The following is an 18853-nucleotide window of genomic DNA, read 5'->3' as shown; positions in this document are numbered from 1 at the left end:
TAGACCTGGTCAAAGCTACACATCTCACAAATCATCAGGAATCACAAGGGCAGGGATTTTAGACCTACAGGTTATTGTAGACAGTTGCCTTACAATGCATTTGTATTTTCTGGAGACAGTTCATCTGAAATACGGCATGTGAGGGTGCAGCACCCAAATGATTAACCTTGGACTTTTCCTTATTGAGAATAACACAGACATGCAAAGGCAGTGTCAAATCTTTCCGAGCTAGAAGATAATCAAGGCTTCTCTTAGTCTGCAAGTAAAACACAATTTGAAATAGTCAAATGAATCCATAGACCATGAAACAAAAAAGGTAACGGGGGTACTTGTTCATTTGTTATAATGTTCAGCATCCACTTTATTCTCATTGAGAAGGCTGTATCAGCTGATAGAAAAATTAAACTTATTTTTCTGCCTCCCCCCTCATTCATTGGTCAACAGTTCTGTCTTCAATTCAAAAAGTCAATATTATGTGAATTGCATCTGCTGTTTATGCACTGACTTTTTTAAAAACAGACATGAAGATTATGATACATGAGTTATGCGAGTTTATTATTGTTTGTTGTTAGTACGGCATTGGCCACCATTGGCTTGTATTATATTACAAACTTTGTTTTTAATCTTTGCTCACCATGAAAACAGGAGATTAAAATTTTCATCAGTCATCATTACAAAATACACATTGGGTGACATATAAAATATATTTTTGGGTGGAGTATTCCTTTAATGTGATAAATACTCTGTTAAGACCCATTTTGAATGTGTTGCAATTTATTGATTTTTATGCAGGAAAAACACTTAAATCAAGACATAGTAAAACATGACAAGGTATTTGTGCAGCTGAGCTCATGGTTAGGGCTGTGGTGATTTAATAGGTATTATAACTATCCCATTGTCTGAAGTGGAGAATGACATGGAGTATGACAGAGTAATTTATGTTACTCTTGGGTCAAACTCCAAGACTCGCCACAGAGGATGCTGGTGCAATCTGAAAGGACTAGAAATTTTACAAGAAAATGTAAGGCTTACAGATCCCATGAGAGAAAATTCTGATTTTATGATATTACAACAGGCATGAGCACACTGCAGAACCCGAAGCATAGCCACAACTCAAGGATAAGAAAAATCCTGCAAGTCTATCAGAATATTTAGCTGTAGTCAAATGTATTGAGGCAGAAGAAATGTGACATACAGGGAGTAAGTACTAGCACTGGCAATTTCAAAGAGGTCTTTCATAATTTAAATATGAGCTGCTCTGATGAGAACACAGTTAAAAAGAAATGTCAACAGAAACAAATGAATTGAGGGGCTTAAGAATACATATAGAATCTAGATTATATTATAGAGTCAAGTCTGAAAGAACGTTAACTGTTAGAATTGAGACCAACGAGCTGTACTAAATAGCGCAACATACAAGTGTAACATTTTCAGCATAAGGATTATTCTCCAACCTATACTACTTTAATTACTCCATTGAGAAAACTTCACACTGGTGTACTGGGTCAAAGAAAGCCCACCATAATGTATCCTTAATACAATAAACTAAAACTGATTATTCACTTGACCTTTTGGCAGACATTTTATAGACAAGTGCTTTAGAGAAATATGGATGTTACATCTATAACTTATTTTTTTTGTAAAACATATACATTGATTTTAATTTAAGGAATATTTTGCTGATATGTTACAGCTGAATAACTCACTTCTTTAGTCTTAAGAAATTGTGTATACTGTATATGTATTTGGTATGCATAGCTCAAAGTTAGAAAATACTCTCAAACTCCTTTTCATTATCCTTTATTTAATGTACAAAATACAAAAGACAAGTGTACAGTTAAAGTCCCCCCCCCCACTTTTGACATTGTAAACAAGCTGCAAAATATTTCCTAATGTCAATTAATATGAAAAGAATGACTTTTTAGGTACTAATTATGCGTGTGTATATTTACACACACATGCTGTACATACAGTATTTAATATTGTGTATTATATACATCACACACAAATGATTAGCATACCCTTTTCACATTCCAACAACTTACATAATATTTTAGCGCAACTCATCAACATGAAGTATCCATTACTTTTTGTCATTTGTTAAAATGTGACAATACATTTTAAAATATAAATATCTGCATTTATATCAGCTGAGGCATTCACTTTTAAACACTGTTTCTTCTCTCAATAAACCATTCATGTATATTTACAAGGAACAAAGTGGGCAGCGTTTTTTAATTTTTGCCTTTTATTTTTTTTACAATTCCAATAGAGCTCTTAATTAATGAAAATCACAACTTATTAGCATGACTTATTTTTCATTACCTGTTTAAAAAAAAAACAAAAAAAAAAAAATAAAACTTGAGAGCTGTCAGGTCTCATAATCTAACACTCAGCTTCAAAGGGTTTATAAAGTGTTCTCATATGAGCTCTGACATGCCTCCATTCACAAAGGGCAGGAACCAGTCACAGATTGGGAATAGTTGGTAATTAACCAAACTATCATCATCCAATTTAGAACCACAAGGTGCCTGCGCCTAAACTGATGACAACTGCTGCAAAATATGAAGTAGCTGCCTGGAGCATAGATTAGTGAAGGGATTGCTTCAACAACGCCTAACTTTAGCCTTGTTATTCAGTAAATGATAATTTCTTTGGAATTTTTCGAAGAAACTAAAGCAAGCCTTTAAACGGCATGCAAACTCCATACAGAACACCAGCAAGGTGACAAAACTACTTGGTACACTATAGTTTCCCCCAAATCTAACCATAGAAAAAAAGAAAAAGCCAGCCACATATCTTATGCATAGGTTGCAACTCACAGAAACATTTCAAAATGTATTATTAATATTGATGGTAAAGTGTTGATCCACATTATTTTCTTTATTAGCACACTTTCCTTTCTTCTTCTGTGTGCTAGCAGCCCGTGAGAAGAAAAGTTAAACACTGCTACAAAAAGATCACAAGCACTGCCACCATTTCATAAGTAATTACAGTTGAAACCATTTTAATGTTTAATCAAGCACATACTGCAACAAAAAGCTTCTGCTGGAAAAGAGAGAAAAACAACAAAAAAAAAAACAGACTCTGGTGTCATAAAGAGGAACACTGGGATATGCTGCTAGATTTAATGTCTTATATCTGATTAAAAACAAATTCTAAAAGTTTTTCTTCTTTGGCCTTCACGAAATAAAATCCAGAGCTCGTCGCCAATAAAACACACAAATGAAGGAAGGATATAAAAAACGAGAGCTACTTTTACATGTAGTGCATACTGGGCAGCTTGTTTGAAAACAAACATTACGCTGCACGTTCCTTAAAAGCAGCAATATTATATCATGTAAACAGTAAAAGGAAAAAAAAAAAAGTATTACTGCCTCGAACATGTGCAAAGAGATAATCCCAAGTCCTCTTTAATTATCCTGTTCTTCTTTTTTTTTTTTTTTAATTCCAGCAGTAACACAAAAGGTGCTTCGGTTTAAAAAAACAAATTGTTTCCTTATCTTGCCGTCTTCCTGGATTCAAACACAAGAGGATAGATCTGTTCAACAGCAGTTGCCACAAACTGTACACTTGGTGCTGTCAAATTTAAGAAAAAAAACAATTAATATGTAACTTTGACGTTATACTTTTCTAGCATCATTTCTACTGCAAACGACAGCCTTTCACTACAAATACTTATTCCTTTATGCAGAGAGAAAAAAAAACAAAGGAAAATGATTGGAAATGCAAAATGTCAAAAGTTGGGGGAAAAACTGACACTATTTCAGTTTGTTTTTCCTTCTGGAGGACAAAGAAAACACCAGAGCAGTGAATAAGGCTGCTTCTTTATCTTTTAGTTGATACCTATTAAAATACACTCACATTACACCCTGTCATGTATTTAAGGACGGAAGCATAAAAAAAATTAAAAGGGGGTTATTGTTTCTGGCCATTCCTGAAGCATATGGTGATATTTTTGAAATTTGGGTTACTTTTCATAACTTTGGCAAGCTCTAGTTTGTCACACACTTTTGTTTTACTAAGTCAATATATCTGTAATAATTATGAAACAATGCAGAAACCTAAATTAAAAAGAAAAGCCTTAATGCTTACGAAATAGCTTCTGGGTTCATAAAACATCTCTTTTGTGTTAATGAGAAAACCAGGTTGGCAATAATTAAGATTTTAATGGCATGATCTTGTCTGAGGGAAGAATACTAGTAGTATACAACGTTAACAACCACTATACAATTTCATAAACATGAGACAAATGATAAAAATGATTTTATTTTCTAAAATAGTGTATCTGTAGTTATTTAGCCCCATCCCAAAACACATACAGCTAAAGATTAAAAACTTAATTATTCAATAATTATTTTAATTATTTTAATCTATGTAAGTGGTAGTCATAGGAGCATACCATGACTCGCTAAGATTATGTAAATGAAGTTTATAACTGAAAATCTTTGAAAAGTCATGTACAGTAGACCCCCGCAAAGTCACGGTTTAGAGTTCGCGGCCTCAGTCATTCGCGGATTTTTCCTTAGAACCTATCTAATAATTGTTAGCGGAAACCGCAAATATCCTCCGCAATTTTTATGGCTTTTCTCGTGGCAATACTGTACTGTACAGAGAACAGGAAGCAACTGTAGAGGAAACGCGGCTTGGGATGGTGAAAGTAGCCAATAGAATTTGAAACTGAAACTCCCAGCAGTCCCTGCAGTGGCTCTGATTTGTCTTCTGCTGAGGGTGCTAGGGCTGTTGGGGTCAAAGAATGTCAGTGCAGCTTTTAAAAAGGGGGCTGGTGACCTTAGATCTTGAGCCTGGTCTCGGACTCACCTTGGACTTCAGGGTATTTGTACACGGCTGAAGATTTTATTATTATTATTTTTTTAAATCTTTGCCTCTATACACATTTCAGTTAATACAGGTTGTGTGCTGTGCTTAGTTTATTTGTGCAGTGACACTGCAGTTACTTTGTTGTTACTGGTTAGAATCACATTTGGGAATACAGTAATTCCTCGCTATATCGCGCTTCGACTTTCGCAGATTTTATATGTAAGCATATCTAAATATATAACTCAGATTTTTCGTTGCTTCGCGGGTTTCTGCGGACAATGGGTCTTTTTACTTCTGGTACATGCTTCCTCAGTTGGTTTGCCCAGTTGATTTCATACAAGGGACGCTATTGGCGGATGGCTGAGAAGCTACCCAATCAGAGCACGCTGTTAAGTTCCTGTGTGCTGACTGGCTCAGTGACAGAGCGGCGAATTTGATTCTGCTGCATTAACCAGGAAGTCTCATCTCACTCATTCAGCATCAACGTGTTTCGCTGGGTAAAGGGTTAACTTTTGTGCTTTTGTGTATATCTTTGTGCATAGTCAAGCCCTTCGTTATGTCTAAAAAAAAGATCTGCTACTGCTTCAGGGGCTGTGCCCAAGCGCCAACGGGAGATGCTAATGACTGCCAAAAAGGTAAAAGTTTTGGATATGTTGAAGGAAGGGAACAGACACCATTACGGCATCAGTGAGTCCACGATTCTTTTTATTATAAAGGAGGAAAAGAATATAAGATCTATGGCCGCAGTGTCCTTTAACCAGGGCGCAAAACGAGTTGTAAGTGGACGTAATAAGGCGGTAGTCCGGATGGAATCTGCTTTAGGAATTTGGATTGAAGACTGTCGGAAGGGGAACAATGGCGGTGCTACACAGTCGCCTGGAGAGGCTCCTTTAGAAGAGCTAGAACGCTCTCCTTAGTTGTGCAGTAAAATTAAACTTATCGTTATCGGACAAGTCGTTGTGTCATTGTTGGTAACCATAATTAATTTTCTAAATACAGTACTTAGTACATGTATATACGTTTAGTGTCACTGTACACAACTTATACTGTATACAATTTTTCTTGCATTGTACGTATTTATTGCTGGTGCCCTGTCTATCGTAATGGCTATAACATATGTGATATCGGAGACGCTCGATATCTTTAAAATAACATTTAGGTTTCACTGTATATGAACAGTGTGTTTACATACATAATTTCAACGAATCTTACCTAATATCTAAGAGAATACAAAGGGTTTATGCTTTATAACTGTGTGGGAAATGTTTATAAGAGTGTGGGAGAGTTTATAAGGGCTTAAAATATATAAAAAATAACCATATAAACATATGGTTTTTACTTCGTGGATTTTCACCTTTCGCGGGGGAGTCTGGAACGCAACCCCAGCAACTGAGGAGGGATCACTGTATTTTGATTAGTAGTTTTTATTGTTTTTAATGATTAGTAGTTTCATTTTCTTTAATAATTTCTTACTGTTATCTTTAATGAGAGCCATTAGCCAGCACCAGCAGTTTATATCAACTTCGTTACTTTACTTGAGTATGTTTTGAGAATATTTTTACTTTGATTATAATGAATTATCTGTAAATTTTCATTTTTGTTTCATTACATTACTATATTTTCAGCCACAAATGGCTACTTTTACTCCTATCCTTAAATAAAGCTGCTAGATACATTTATTATTGCAATATTAAAGCAGATCACACACACAGTGCTTTACTCGCTCAGTCACCTAAAATCTACCTGTCCCATTAGTGTGCTCTTTACTGAACTAGCCTACAATTATTCAGCTGTCCAGCTTATGTTGCATACTACTACTTTAAGCTGCAGCTACTTTAGTGATTATGACATAACACCTAAAGATTTGTTTTTCTGTGCACAATAGCACAATTAAGGCAGAAGGCCCTGCATGTGAATATGCCACAATCCTTCCTTCTTTAAAGTAAAGAAAATTTCTTGGGGGAAATGAATAAATTGATTAAAAAAATCTGGCTGTATTTAAAATACCTGTTCAGTGAATGAAAAATTCCCTGTACTGAAGGAATATATATTTCTTCAAGTGAATTACTGTTTTTCAGAAGACTCTCAAAAATACTTAAGCTGATGTCACATTACGCAACTTTTTGAAAATTACAGCCCATATCACATTCACTAACAGAATTTCAATCTTCCATTGCAGTTTTACTCATCCCTTTTTCTGAAAGCCAAAAGCACACTGCCTGTCAGAGCTGGTACTGTGGGAAGGATTACCAGCTGTGGAAAGTTCAGCTGCAATCTTTGCTTTTGTTTTTGGCAATTTTGTCAAAGTGCATGAAACATGAGACATCAGACAGACAAGACTCTCTTCTGTTTGCAACATCAATGGCTCCTGTGATGCCTGACAGATCTAGTGCTGTACTGGTGCTGTGTGAAGGGTTAACAGGTATGGTGAGTTGAGCTACAGGGCACAGGAATACCTTATTCCTTGTCGCTATATTCCTTGCACTGGACTTCCAGATGATAATTTACTGGTTGTCAGCTCTCATGCAAACAGAGGCCACCTCTCAACTAAAGAGAAAATTAAAACTGTTCATTTCTGTCATAGCCAGTCACAGAGTAGGTGGATGCTGAGTGCCACCAACTGGTTAAGATTATGTAAATGAAATCTAGAACTAAAATTGCTGGAAAAGTCATGTAATGTGACATGAACTTTAGAGGCAAGAGATACTACTGCACTAAATAGAAAGTCAGAACAGCACCTGTGTTACAGGCATTTAAGCTACTCATTCTATTCAGTGTGGTAGGAAGCGATCTCTGATGCAGCCAGTGAGGTACAGTATATTAACTACACGGACATAATTATACAGATGGCCAGGGGATCTGGCCCACCCTAACAGATACACAATGGTGCTAAAGTAAATCTCAAATATGGTATTTTTTTCCTCAAAAATGTTTTTAAGGCCACATCTAATGTAAATATGTATAAATATTAAATCTATCCTGCTCAAAGCAGCTCTCTCCTACATACTGCATGTCCTTAAAACAGAACAGACATATCATTCTGGGAGAGCCTTAAAGAGCCCTGGACCAATCAGACTTCTAGATCCATCCAGCAATGATTTATTTATGAGGAAAAACATTATTTTGTATTTAAACATTATTTTTCAAATACTTTATAAAGAAACTAGTCATTAAGCCCATTACAATAATGGGCGCTAGAACAGTAGTCCATAAACATTAGTAGGAACAGTCTATATTAAATGGCAAGGGACCTTTAACCTCATTAAATTTTTTCCGTAAAATGCCTGTAATTTTCTCTGACAGTAATACTGGCTTTGATGTCCGTAATATGCGTTTAATTTTCTGTGACAACAGTGGGCAATCAGCAGATTTTCCCCAGCAACTGATTTAATGTGCGTGAAAATAAATCTACTTCTACTTTACTGGGCTAAGATTCTTAATCGCAAATCTGACATCCTCAGAGTGAACACTTGCACAACAATGGGGAAGCTGGTCTCCGCGTCTCAGTACCCGATTGGATTTTTCATGTTTTCTGTTTTAGGTCTTACCTCATTTATCAAAATCCGATTGGATCTGCCGCGCGATATTTTATAGGTCCCGCCCTCTCTGTCTTGTGTGACACGTCAGGCGGCCTTTGAAGCATCGCTCTGTGCCCCGCGCACACACACTTCACCAGAAGACACAGAGACATGGACGCACACAGGGGTTTTATTAAAGAGGATAGTTGTGAATTCACATAGAATTAAACAGTTTTTTTTAAATATGTATCAAAAACAGCCTTTCCAGCAACAATAAATATGTTTCATAACCATACTGGAGATTCAGTACTAACAGTAACTTAGCATTATATTATGGGGTTTCTGTGTATGTGCAAAGTCCACTCATCCATTAACTATGTAAACTCACATCAAGAGCAGGGTCACAGGGTATTTAGAGCGTATACCAGCAAGCATAGGATGCAAGGCAGGAACAAGTCCTGGACAGTGTCCCAGTCCATTACAGGGTAAACAAGTACAGTAATCCCTCCTCCATCGCGGGGGTTGCGTTCCAGAGCCACCCGCGAAATAAGAAAATCCGCGAAGTAGAAACCATATGTTTATATGGTTATTTTTATATTGTCATGCTTGGGTCACAGATTTGCGCAGAAACACAGGAGGTTGTAGAGAGACAGGAACGTTATTCAAACACTGCAAACAAACATTTGTCTCTTTTTCAAAAGTTTAAACTGTGCTCCATGACAAGAAACAGATGACAGTTCAGTCTCACAATTAAAAGAATGCAAACATATCTTCCTCTTCAAAGGAGCAAACGAATCAATAGGGCTGTTTGCTTTTAAGTATGCGAAGCACCGCGGCACAAAGCTGTTGAAGGCGGCAGCTCACACCCCCTCCGTCAGGAGCAGAGAGAGAGAGAGAGAGTTAGAGAGAGATAGAGAGAGAGACAGATAAAAAAATCAGTACGTGCCCTTTGAGCTTTTAAGTATGCGAAGCACCGTGCAGCATACTTAAAAGCTGCACACAGAAGGTAGCAACGTGAAGATAATCTTTCAGCATTTTTAGACGAGCGTCCGTATTGTCTAGGTGTGCGAACAGCCCCCCTGCTCACACCCCCTACGTCAGGATCAGACAGAGAGAGAGAGAAAGAAAAGTAAGTTGGGTAGCTTCTCAGCCATCTGCCAATAGCGTCCCTTGTATGAAATCAACTGGGCAAACCAACTGAGGAAGCATGTACCAGAAATTAAAAGACCCATTGTCCGCAGAAACCCGCGAAGCAGCGAAAAATCCGCGATATATATTTAAATATGCTTACATATAAAATCCGCGATGGAGTGAAGCCGCGAAAGGCGAAGCGCGATATAGCGAGGGATTACTGTAGACACACTAGGGACAATTTGAAGTTTATGCTTCAAAATTAAAAAGAGAGCAGAGATTGTTTCTCAAAAAATAATGCATGAGTATTAGAAGCTGCATCACATTATCCTTGCAACTTTTATTACAGGCAAGATTAGAAAAGACTTAGTCTCCTAATTGGTTATTTATGGCGATTGGAGACAAAATCCAACTAACAAGTAGTTGGGCTTGTATTAGTATTAGCAATGATAGAGGTGCCAGAGTCAGATTAAATTACCAGTGTCAAGTTTGTACACTATGGACGGTTTGGTCACAGACAATCTTAAACATGTTATACTGAACACGCACAGATGAAGTTCCACGTGGTGAGTTGTTATTGTTGTCTAAATGCTTTGCTGTGCGTCTGCTATTCACATACTTGCCTTGGTGTTTGTACTGCTTATACTGTATGTACGTGTTCTATGTGCCTTGTTGATGCTCATTCTGCTGTTGTGTTCATTATTCATTTTTATAGAATATAGCACTTGATTGATGTATATTAAATATAAAAATGTATATTACAAATAAAAAAATGTTTAAAACATTTAATGTGTTTATCTTCTGGTTGTATTTGTTTGCAGTTCTTTGGTTGACCCTAGTTTGGCTTCCGAGTAAAATGTTTGCTCCATTCATGTCAATTAATCTGCTGGACTATAGGATGTCTGCCGACAGTGGCAATAACTTCTTGTTTTGAACCATCTCTTCAAGCTAGTGATGATTACCATGTTAGCACTGCTGCCATTCATTTAATTTCAATTCTTTGGTCATCAATGCTTTATTTATCATAGTATTATTGTAAAATTTTGGTTATTTCAACTAGTATATTTTGTATGCAGTATATTCTTCTTTTACATGCCTGATAGGTGCTCTTGTCAGAAAACATTAGTTCACTAATCAGTATGGCTTAGAAAATGTTTTTACATGGGAAATACTCATATTCAAATAACAAAATGTTAAGATTAGATACAATACAATACAATTTATTTTTGTATATCCCAAAATCACACAAGAAGTGCCGCAATGAGCTTTAACAGGCCCTGCCTCTTGACGGCCCCCCGGCCTTGACTCTCTAAGAAGACATCTTGCCTGAAGAAGGGGCCTGAGTTGCCTTGAAAGCTTGCATATTGTAATCTTTTTAGTTGGCCAATAAAAGGTGTCATTTTGCTTGGCTTTTCTCTAAGAAGATAAGGAAAAACTCCCAAAAAAAAAACCTTGTAGGGAAAAAATGGAAGAAACCTTGGGAAAGGCAGTTCAAAGGGAGACCCCTTTCCAGGTACGTTGGGCGTGCAGTGGGTGTCAAAAAGAAGGGGGTCAATACAATACAATACACAGAACAGAACAAATCCTCAATACAGTACAAATACTAACCTGTTACTGTGATGCTGCCAGTTGAAAAGACTTGAAGGGTTGCTTTGAGATTTTTAATTCGGTAAGATGCGGCTGGGTGCAATTCTGGCTCATAACTAGAAAATCAAATTTTAAAATGAATGTCTTTTTCCAGGCAGATAATGTTAATAGGAACAAGGCCCAATGGTAAAGACTAGTACATACCTGGCAAGAGGTCTGTTGCTTTTTGTGAACTCAGGAAGTCTGATTTCAAATGGCATCGTGCATACAGCTAATACATTAACCACCTTAAAATCAGTAAATTTCACCTTTTGGAAAAAAATAAGAGTATATGTACATCTCTGGCACTCAAATATGCAGACTAATTTGTACTAATGAACATATTTACAATTGTAGCTTTACTTTTTATACATTAAGTTGCCAACAAAATTGTACTACACAATTGTAAACAACAACTGCAAATGCAAAGTTTTGTCTCCTGAAAAGGAAAATCAATGCATTATTCTTATTTCGAACATATTTCTTTACACATAATTATATTAATAATAAAAGGACTTACCTTAAAGCCTAATTTTTGCAGACTACGAGCTAGTCTTCGAGCACCAAGTTTAGCCTCTTCTTCACTGTATTAAAAACAGAAGTAGTATTTTAGGTTATTTAAAATGAGCAATACAGAACATTAAATCAGACATCCATGGGTTTTATGAACCAGTACACATCTGTGGGAAGGAACATGCTATTATTGGAGAAATGTGTGAAACTGTGGAACTCAATCAGGACAAGATATCTTCTATGTTAAGGTACACTCCCAAAAAAATCCACACAAAGTCATTGGAAAGAAATGGGAAACCCATCAGAAAGTTTTTTTTTGTGCTTTGTATAATTTTTTTTAGGTTTTATGAGATTTTTACATTTTGGAGTTTTGTTTTTATATATAATTTGAATTTTATCTCTTTGCTTAAGAAATAGTAAAAAAAAATCTCATTTAAATGCAAGTGCATGACATCACCATTTCAGAAATGTTGGTTGGTAGGAAATGTTGCCTGGTCGCTAGGGACCTCCTCCGGGACTTGCATCATGAATACTGAATTACAGTGCAACGCATGCATGCATGCATGGATGCATGGATGGATGGATGGATGGATGGATGGATGGATGGATGGATGGATGGATGGATGGATGGATGGATGGATGGATGGATGGATGGATAGATGGATAGATAGATAGATAGATACTTAAGGTTAAGTAAGTAAGGTAAGCCCAGTTCAAAGGCTAATTCTGGATTAGTGCACAGGCATATTCAATAATAAAGTCTAATCACGTATGTGAGGTAAACAGAAAACAACACAACTAAGAGTGTTTTACAGAAATTGTGAAATGATGGTTTAATCACAAGTTGGCAAGTTTCACAACAAAGGCAGCCTTAAAGTTGGAATAAACATAAAAATGTGGGAAAGACTTGGTAACTTAAAGCTTAATTAACATTTGAAGTTTGAATTAATATGACAAATTCATTAAACTTTTCTAGTCAATAAGTTGTATTACATAGTAAATCTCTCTGCTAAAACAAACACCCTAACAACAAATGTTACAAACTTAAGATTAAGTGATCTTCAGACAAACTTGGTCTGAAAAGTTGCAAAATCAACTTTAAAGAGTTTGAAAAAATGACAATATCCTGAATAATCTTGCTATTTATTAATTTATGTGGCACTAATATAATGTAATAATTGATACCTATCCACTAGCAAGAATGTCTACCTAAGATAAAACATTCAGTTTAAATTCAAAGAATAGGTACTCCACAAAGCTTAAAATTTAGCAAGTAAACGTGTTGCAAACCTTGTAACATCAGAATACCAACGTTTAACATAAAGCACAAGCCTTTTTATGATGATTCTAGTCTTGGGGTTGGGGGGCAAACGTGATTTTCAAACAAGTATACACAAATTGGGTCAACCTGTTAAAAAGTGTGAAAAGACTAAATCAACAGGGTTTCTTTCTAATACACCATGCTCTAATTTTTCCAGGCCGTGCATTTTAAACCATTGCCGGTTTTTCGAGGACAGCAAAAGATACTAAACAAAAGAGATTTGATGCGGAGAGAAAATAAAACGCTAAAATTGTTATCCATTAAGGAGCTCAGTAGCACAAGGTAACTGAAGCTTAATAATTAATTACTATATTGTAATGAGAGCTGTAACATATGAGGGGTGTTCAATAATTTATCTACCTGAGTACGAAAGAAAGCAGCAAGCCTGTTGAAACAAGTATGGGCATCTTGTGACGTCTCAAGGTTACTAATGCACAGTTGTGGCTCAGTGTGAGTCTAACATTCCAAAAGACAGGATGTCAGGAGAGCCCCTTTGTGAATAACGTAAGGTTCTTCAGGACAATGCGCCAGTTCATATGTCATGTCAATAACAGACTGCTATCTGAGAACGTGGGTACAAGCAGCTGAACCATCCACCATACAGTCCTGACCTGGATCCCTCAGATTTTTCCTTATTCCGAGTTTTGAAGAAATCTCTCCGTGGACTGCAGATTTCAAGTGATGAAGACGTTAAGGCAGTTGTGACGTCCTGGTTTGAAGGTCACAAATGGAAGATTTATTTTCAACGGGGTTAAAGTCATTGCAGGAAAAGTGGTTGAGATGTATTGAGCTATCATGGGACTATACTGAAAAATAAAGCAAACTTTTTTGAAAATTCTTTTCTTTCCTACTGAGGTACATTACTGAACGCCACTTGTACAACACATACACAGAAAGACAGACACAAAGACCACCACAGCTACTAGGCTCCACAGTAGCTTTTGAGAAGCGTCTCTGTCATTTTAACTATTGCATCACTATATGACATGACAACAGTAAATAAAGGTCAGATAAGCATAGTGGTCTATGGATATATGTGTTAAAACGCAGCGGCTATTTTGTCATGGCATGTTCACAGTTTTAATTAGATAGTAATGTTAAATTTCTTTAGTGATTCATTTAGAAATGCAGTCAGAAGGTGGATGTTGTGCAGTCTAATCTGAGCATCTACTGGTGTTGTTAGGCAGATGTGTTGATTTGGGTGTTTTAAGCACTGAAATATACATTTCCTGTGGCTCTTTGATATCAGCTCTCTTAACAACAGTCCTTTGAATGGAGTGTGACACACCGTTTACTTCATATTCATATTTGGTAGTATATATTTCATTAATATTGCTTCCAGTTCTTTCAAGCTTACATCGATTCCTGCACGATCATTTTAACGCTAAACAACAGAGGGTGCAGAGAGCACCTGCAACAACTTATCGTTCATGTTTACCACTAATCCACTGATGTTTTCGTATCTGATGATACAAAAAGGTTTTTCCCTTGCATCAGGTTATGTTTATTTTTAAAACATGCATTGCAGTCTCTGCACATGCGGCAGACATTTGCATGTCTAATAGGGATTTCTTAGGAGAATTGTCGACTGTAGAAAGTTAATCGTGAACAGAAGCTTGCTCTCTGTCGGACTGGGTTAACAAGAGCATCTCTAATCTTTATAGCTCAAAATTACCAACCCTACTTTGAGTGCCACCTTCATGAGACATTGGATTGGTTTAGAAATGTGACACTCAGTGAGCCATCTAATTGTTCCCAGCCAGTTTTTAAGCAAAATTCAATCATGGTCATCTCCACGCGTATTGTTTATACGTCTCTCTTCAGCCCAATGATGGCACTAATTGCAAAAATCCACCTAAGAGGTAGCAGCTAGACAAAACTGAATATTTACATTTGAAATTGAAAAGACAGAAGATGTCACATACATTATTTGTCAAAGGTTGAGAGCATGCACTGATACAGCACGTTGCTGCACCCACCACACGACAAACCACCTCAGGATCCCAAATTAGGATACGAACACAGCCGTGCAATGGGTGACACCTCAGCACCACACTAGTTCGAATGGAGAGGAACAGTAGGAGTTTTTTTTTTTTTTTTTACAGTAACTGGAGTTTAAGTCCTTCCACCAACCCCCTAAGATTTCCCTGCAAGACGGAACAATTGCAGGTTAAGGGCCTTACTCAAGGGCCCAATGGAGTGGAATCTCTTCTGGCATTTTTGGGGACTAAATATGATGTACATTTTTTTTTGTTATAATGGACTCTATTTTTATTTTTAATATGTGGAGCAGTGCAATTCTATACAAGGAAAATTGTACTATATAATGGACTAAAAATATAAGTTTTAACTCAAAAACAAGACAAATTTCAGCAATCAAAGGGTAAAAAAACGCAGGTTTCCAAGCCTGCCCATGAAAACTGCAAAAACCACCATGTATGAATTACCCAAGAAATGTTCAATATCTATTTACAAAACCTGCCTGCCATAATTTTATTAGTTTTGCTATATAAGTTAAAGCAAAGAGTTTAGTAACATGACTAACACACACATGTAACTGAAACAAGTTTAAAAAAGATTATTACTTGTTAACATGATAAACGGGATAAATTAAAGTATAGCTGGAAGTTTCAAGACTGTAATAAATACATTTTTAAACTATATATTCCTCAGGGTTTTGGGTTTTTGGGGCTGGAGCCTATCTCTGCTAGCCTAGGACACAATGCAAGAACAAACATTGGAGAGGGTTCTACTTCATTGCAGGTGAGAACACTCACCCCAACAAACACAAGCTTAGGGCCAATTTAGCACCACCAATGCACTTAACCTGCATGTCTTTGGACTGGAGCACCCGAAGGAATCCCACACAGACATGGGGAGAACATGCTAACTCCATACAATGAGGACTTGGGACACAAACCCCGGCTTCTTTAATGTGAGGTAGCAGCACTAGCACTGCGTCACTGTGCCACCCCTCCTCATTCAGAAATGTTTTATTTTACTTTTACTTACTGTACAAGACAAACAACAGGAATATAAAGCAGTCAATGAAGCAGGAAACAAATATGGAAACGAAATTCAGTGACTAAATCGTTAATTCTATAAACAGCAAACAGGTTTATGGCAACAGTCACCTTTTAGTAAGTATTCAAAATGTATTCTTACCTTGTTGCACCAGTACAAATAACTTTCCCTGATGACCATATTGATGCAGTTATTCTTGGTTTCCTTAGTTTCATCAGAACCTTCTGCTTAAATATAAAAATAAACACAGAAATATGACAACCAAAAACTACAGTACATCATGTTCTAATTGAGATATACAGTATAAAGGACTCACAAAGATGTACAAATTTTATGTACATTCACTCACACAAGAGGGCAGTAAAATGTTAAAAATACCACAATAACAGCACTCAGCAGAGTAATTCCATAAGTAACCAAATGGAAATTAATTTTTGTTTCTGCTTCTCAAACATAAGAAGAAGTACAAATTCTTTAGTGATACAATGATGCATGATTTTAATTTTATGTTTATATATAAAGCACTTTAAAACAACAGGAGTTGAACCCAAGGTGCTTTACAACCCATATACCAGGTAACACAAAAAGTGAAAATTTAAACAACAATAAACAAAAGTAAATGACACAATTTTAAAATCAAGACAAACGGTAAACAAGCAGCACTAAAACACAGTTAAAAGCCAGGCAATAAAGGTAAGTTTTAAGACATAATTTAAAAACATGAAGTGAGGGGGCCATCCTAACATTAAAGGCAAGTAGATCTGGGTGATGTCTGATGAACAAAATAATACTAAAAACTTTATTTTTTAAAAAAAGTTTTTCCCCCTTTCTGGTAAAACATCTATTTACAAGACCAACTTTCTCTCAAAATCACTGACCAAGACCAAGTCGATGCCTATAGTTTATTAAGAAACTAGTTGACAGAATTTTACCAGACATAGATAACAGAAGATCTGGGCAAGACGAAAGAAAGTTCACCATTTAGAAATCTAAGTAGATTATTTTTCTATGTACAGACTGTTTCGAAAATTAATCTTGATGTGCAAGATTTTCTTGTTAAAAAGTTGACTGTTTCAATGTGTACGTGAAACTTTCTGATGCTCACAGAAAAGTTTAAAGGTTTTTTTTGTTTGTCTATGTTCTTTTAGGGGCTCCATAGAGTTTGCATGGGTCATGAAGGTAATTAAATTACAGACTGCGAAATTGCTGACACGTCTGTGAAAATTTGAGAAGAAGCCGGCATGAATTTAAGCCAATATTTAAGCTCTACTCGGCCAAAACAGACAGGTTAGAATGAAGAACAGGGAACAGAAGAAGAAGAGAAGACTGACACAAAGGGTAAGAATTAAAAAATATGTGACTATGAGGCAAAAAGAAAGTGTAGCTTTTTGGTTTCATGAAAAAAAGAATTACCATCGCTGGAACATGATAAAAGTAAAAGACACAATGTTCTGTTGGGTGTGTCGTCAATTCCCCGCAATTTCTGACTTGACAAGTGCTTTTGTTACTCAAAGCAGTAATGTTAGGAAAGACCCTATCAGAAAGCATAACAAATCTGTGCATCACAAGAAGTGTATGGAGGCCCAGTTTACAACTTCTTTCCCTGAACAAACTCTAACAGCAAAAAGAATAGTAGAGCGCACCACATCATGTTTACTCAGCTTGAGAACAAAACCAGGAGAATAACAGAAAGCCTTGGAAACAAAGTTCACAGTGAAAGATGATGGTAGCATGTGCTACTGTGGAGCTCAGCTCACAAAAAGCCAACGAGCTACTAGAAGAAGTGAGAGGCAAAGACACCCTTCGTGCAGAGTTTCAGAAGTTTATTGACAATACAGTTAAGTACATGAACAGCAGATTTAAAAATCTGTCTGAAAAACCTCTATTGTTTTAAAGTTTTTGACCCTTCCACTCTTCCCCGCCCTGGTGAAGAACTGGCAAATTATGGTGATGAAGAGGTGGATTATCTTGTAACACATCTTGCTGGTTTGCTAAATGAGGAAGAGAAGGAGAAAATTCCTCAAGAATGGACAGATCTAAAAAAAATGTGGCTTTTAGAGAACCGGGGTATCAAGCTAGATTGCTTGTGCAGAGATCTTTTCACTGAGAATCCAGAGTCGATCTACAGCCATTTGTGAGAGAGGATTTTCTTGCATGAACCAAGTGAAAATATCATACCGTACCTCTCTACTATCTGAAACACTGAAGGACTTCAAGCATCTCTCAATAAATGGGACATCGTTTGAAACTTTTTGCCCTGACAGGGCATTTAGTTCCTGGATGTATTCTGAAAAAGGATCAAGATATCCAGAACATAACACCCAAGCAATATAAGAGCAGAGAAGTGAAGACTAATGCATAGAGGCCAAGGGAGAAACTGATGCCCTCAAAGTCGAGTGGCACTCTCTCATCTATGATTTCAGTTGAGATCTCAGATTCAGAATCTGACACAGACTAATTCATGTTTGAAACATCACATTGTTTATACTAGTTTCAATTCAGTTAGAACTGAATGTATATTTATGTTAATTAATGTTGATGACTGTTGCTTGATTGTTGAACAATTTATGTATGATTGCTGCAATTTGTGTTTAGAAAAAAAATATTTTAGATTTTTTGACTGTATCGAACTTTCTACATCAAGAAATTGTCTTTTTTATTCAACCTACTTAAATTCTTGTCGGGCTACCAAAATCTGATGGTCCTTGAGGAAGGCCCTTAATCTATCACTGCTCCATCTGGTGTTACGTTAATCTGCATTCAGCCCTGCAAGCAGATCTTCTAGCTTGCACGGAAAACTTGGGGGTTGGTGAAAAGATTAGCACTCCAGCCACTGTAAAAACCTTTCACTGTTCCATTCAATTCAAACTAGTGTGTTACTGAGGTGTCACCCGTTGCA

At 36.6% G+C, this 18853-nt stretch overlaps 1 protein-coding gene across 2 annotated transcripts in view; it reads right to left on the bottom strand.

Moving 5' to 3' along the window:
- Window positions 1-1784: 1784 nt before the first annotated feature.
- Window positions 1785-18853, bottom strand: part of tbpl1 (TBP-like 1) — a 31838-nt gene continuing 14769 nt past the window's right edge. The window contains exons 3-7 of one of the 2 annotated variants that reach the window (XM_028797741.2): window positions 16096-16181; window positions 11617-11680; window positions 11262-11365; window positions 11079-11173; window positions 1785-3579 (exon numbers count right to left, since the gene is read on the bottom strand). In XM_028797741.2, coding sequence (XP_028653574.1) covers window positions 3500-3579; window positions 11079-11173; window positions 11262-11365; window positions 11617-11680; window positions 16096-16181 — 429 coding nt within the window. In that variant the 3' untranslated portion in view covers window positions 1785-3499. The remainder of the gene's footprint in view (window positions 3580-11078; window positions 11174-11261; window positions 11366-11616; window positions 11681-16095; window positions 16182-18853) is intronic. The other variant, XM_028797743.2, reaches the window with a different exon arrangement.

Source organism: Erpetoichthys calabaricus, chromosome 3 (genome assembly GCF_900747795.2).
Source record: "Erpetoichthys calabaricus chromosome 3, fErpCal1.3, whole genome shotgun sequence".
NCBI classification, from domain to species: Eukaryota; Metazoa; Chordata; class Cladistia; order Polypteriformes; family Polypteridae; genus Erpetoichthys; species Erpetoichthys calabaricus.
The sequence above is the reverse complement of the archived record's forward strand: the minus strand, read 5'-3'. Positions and strand labels throughout refer to the sequence as shown.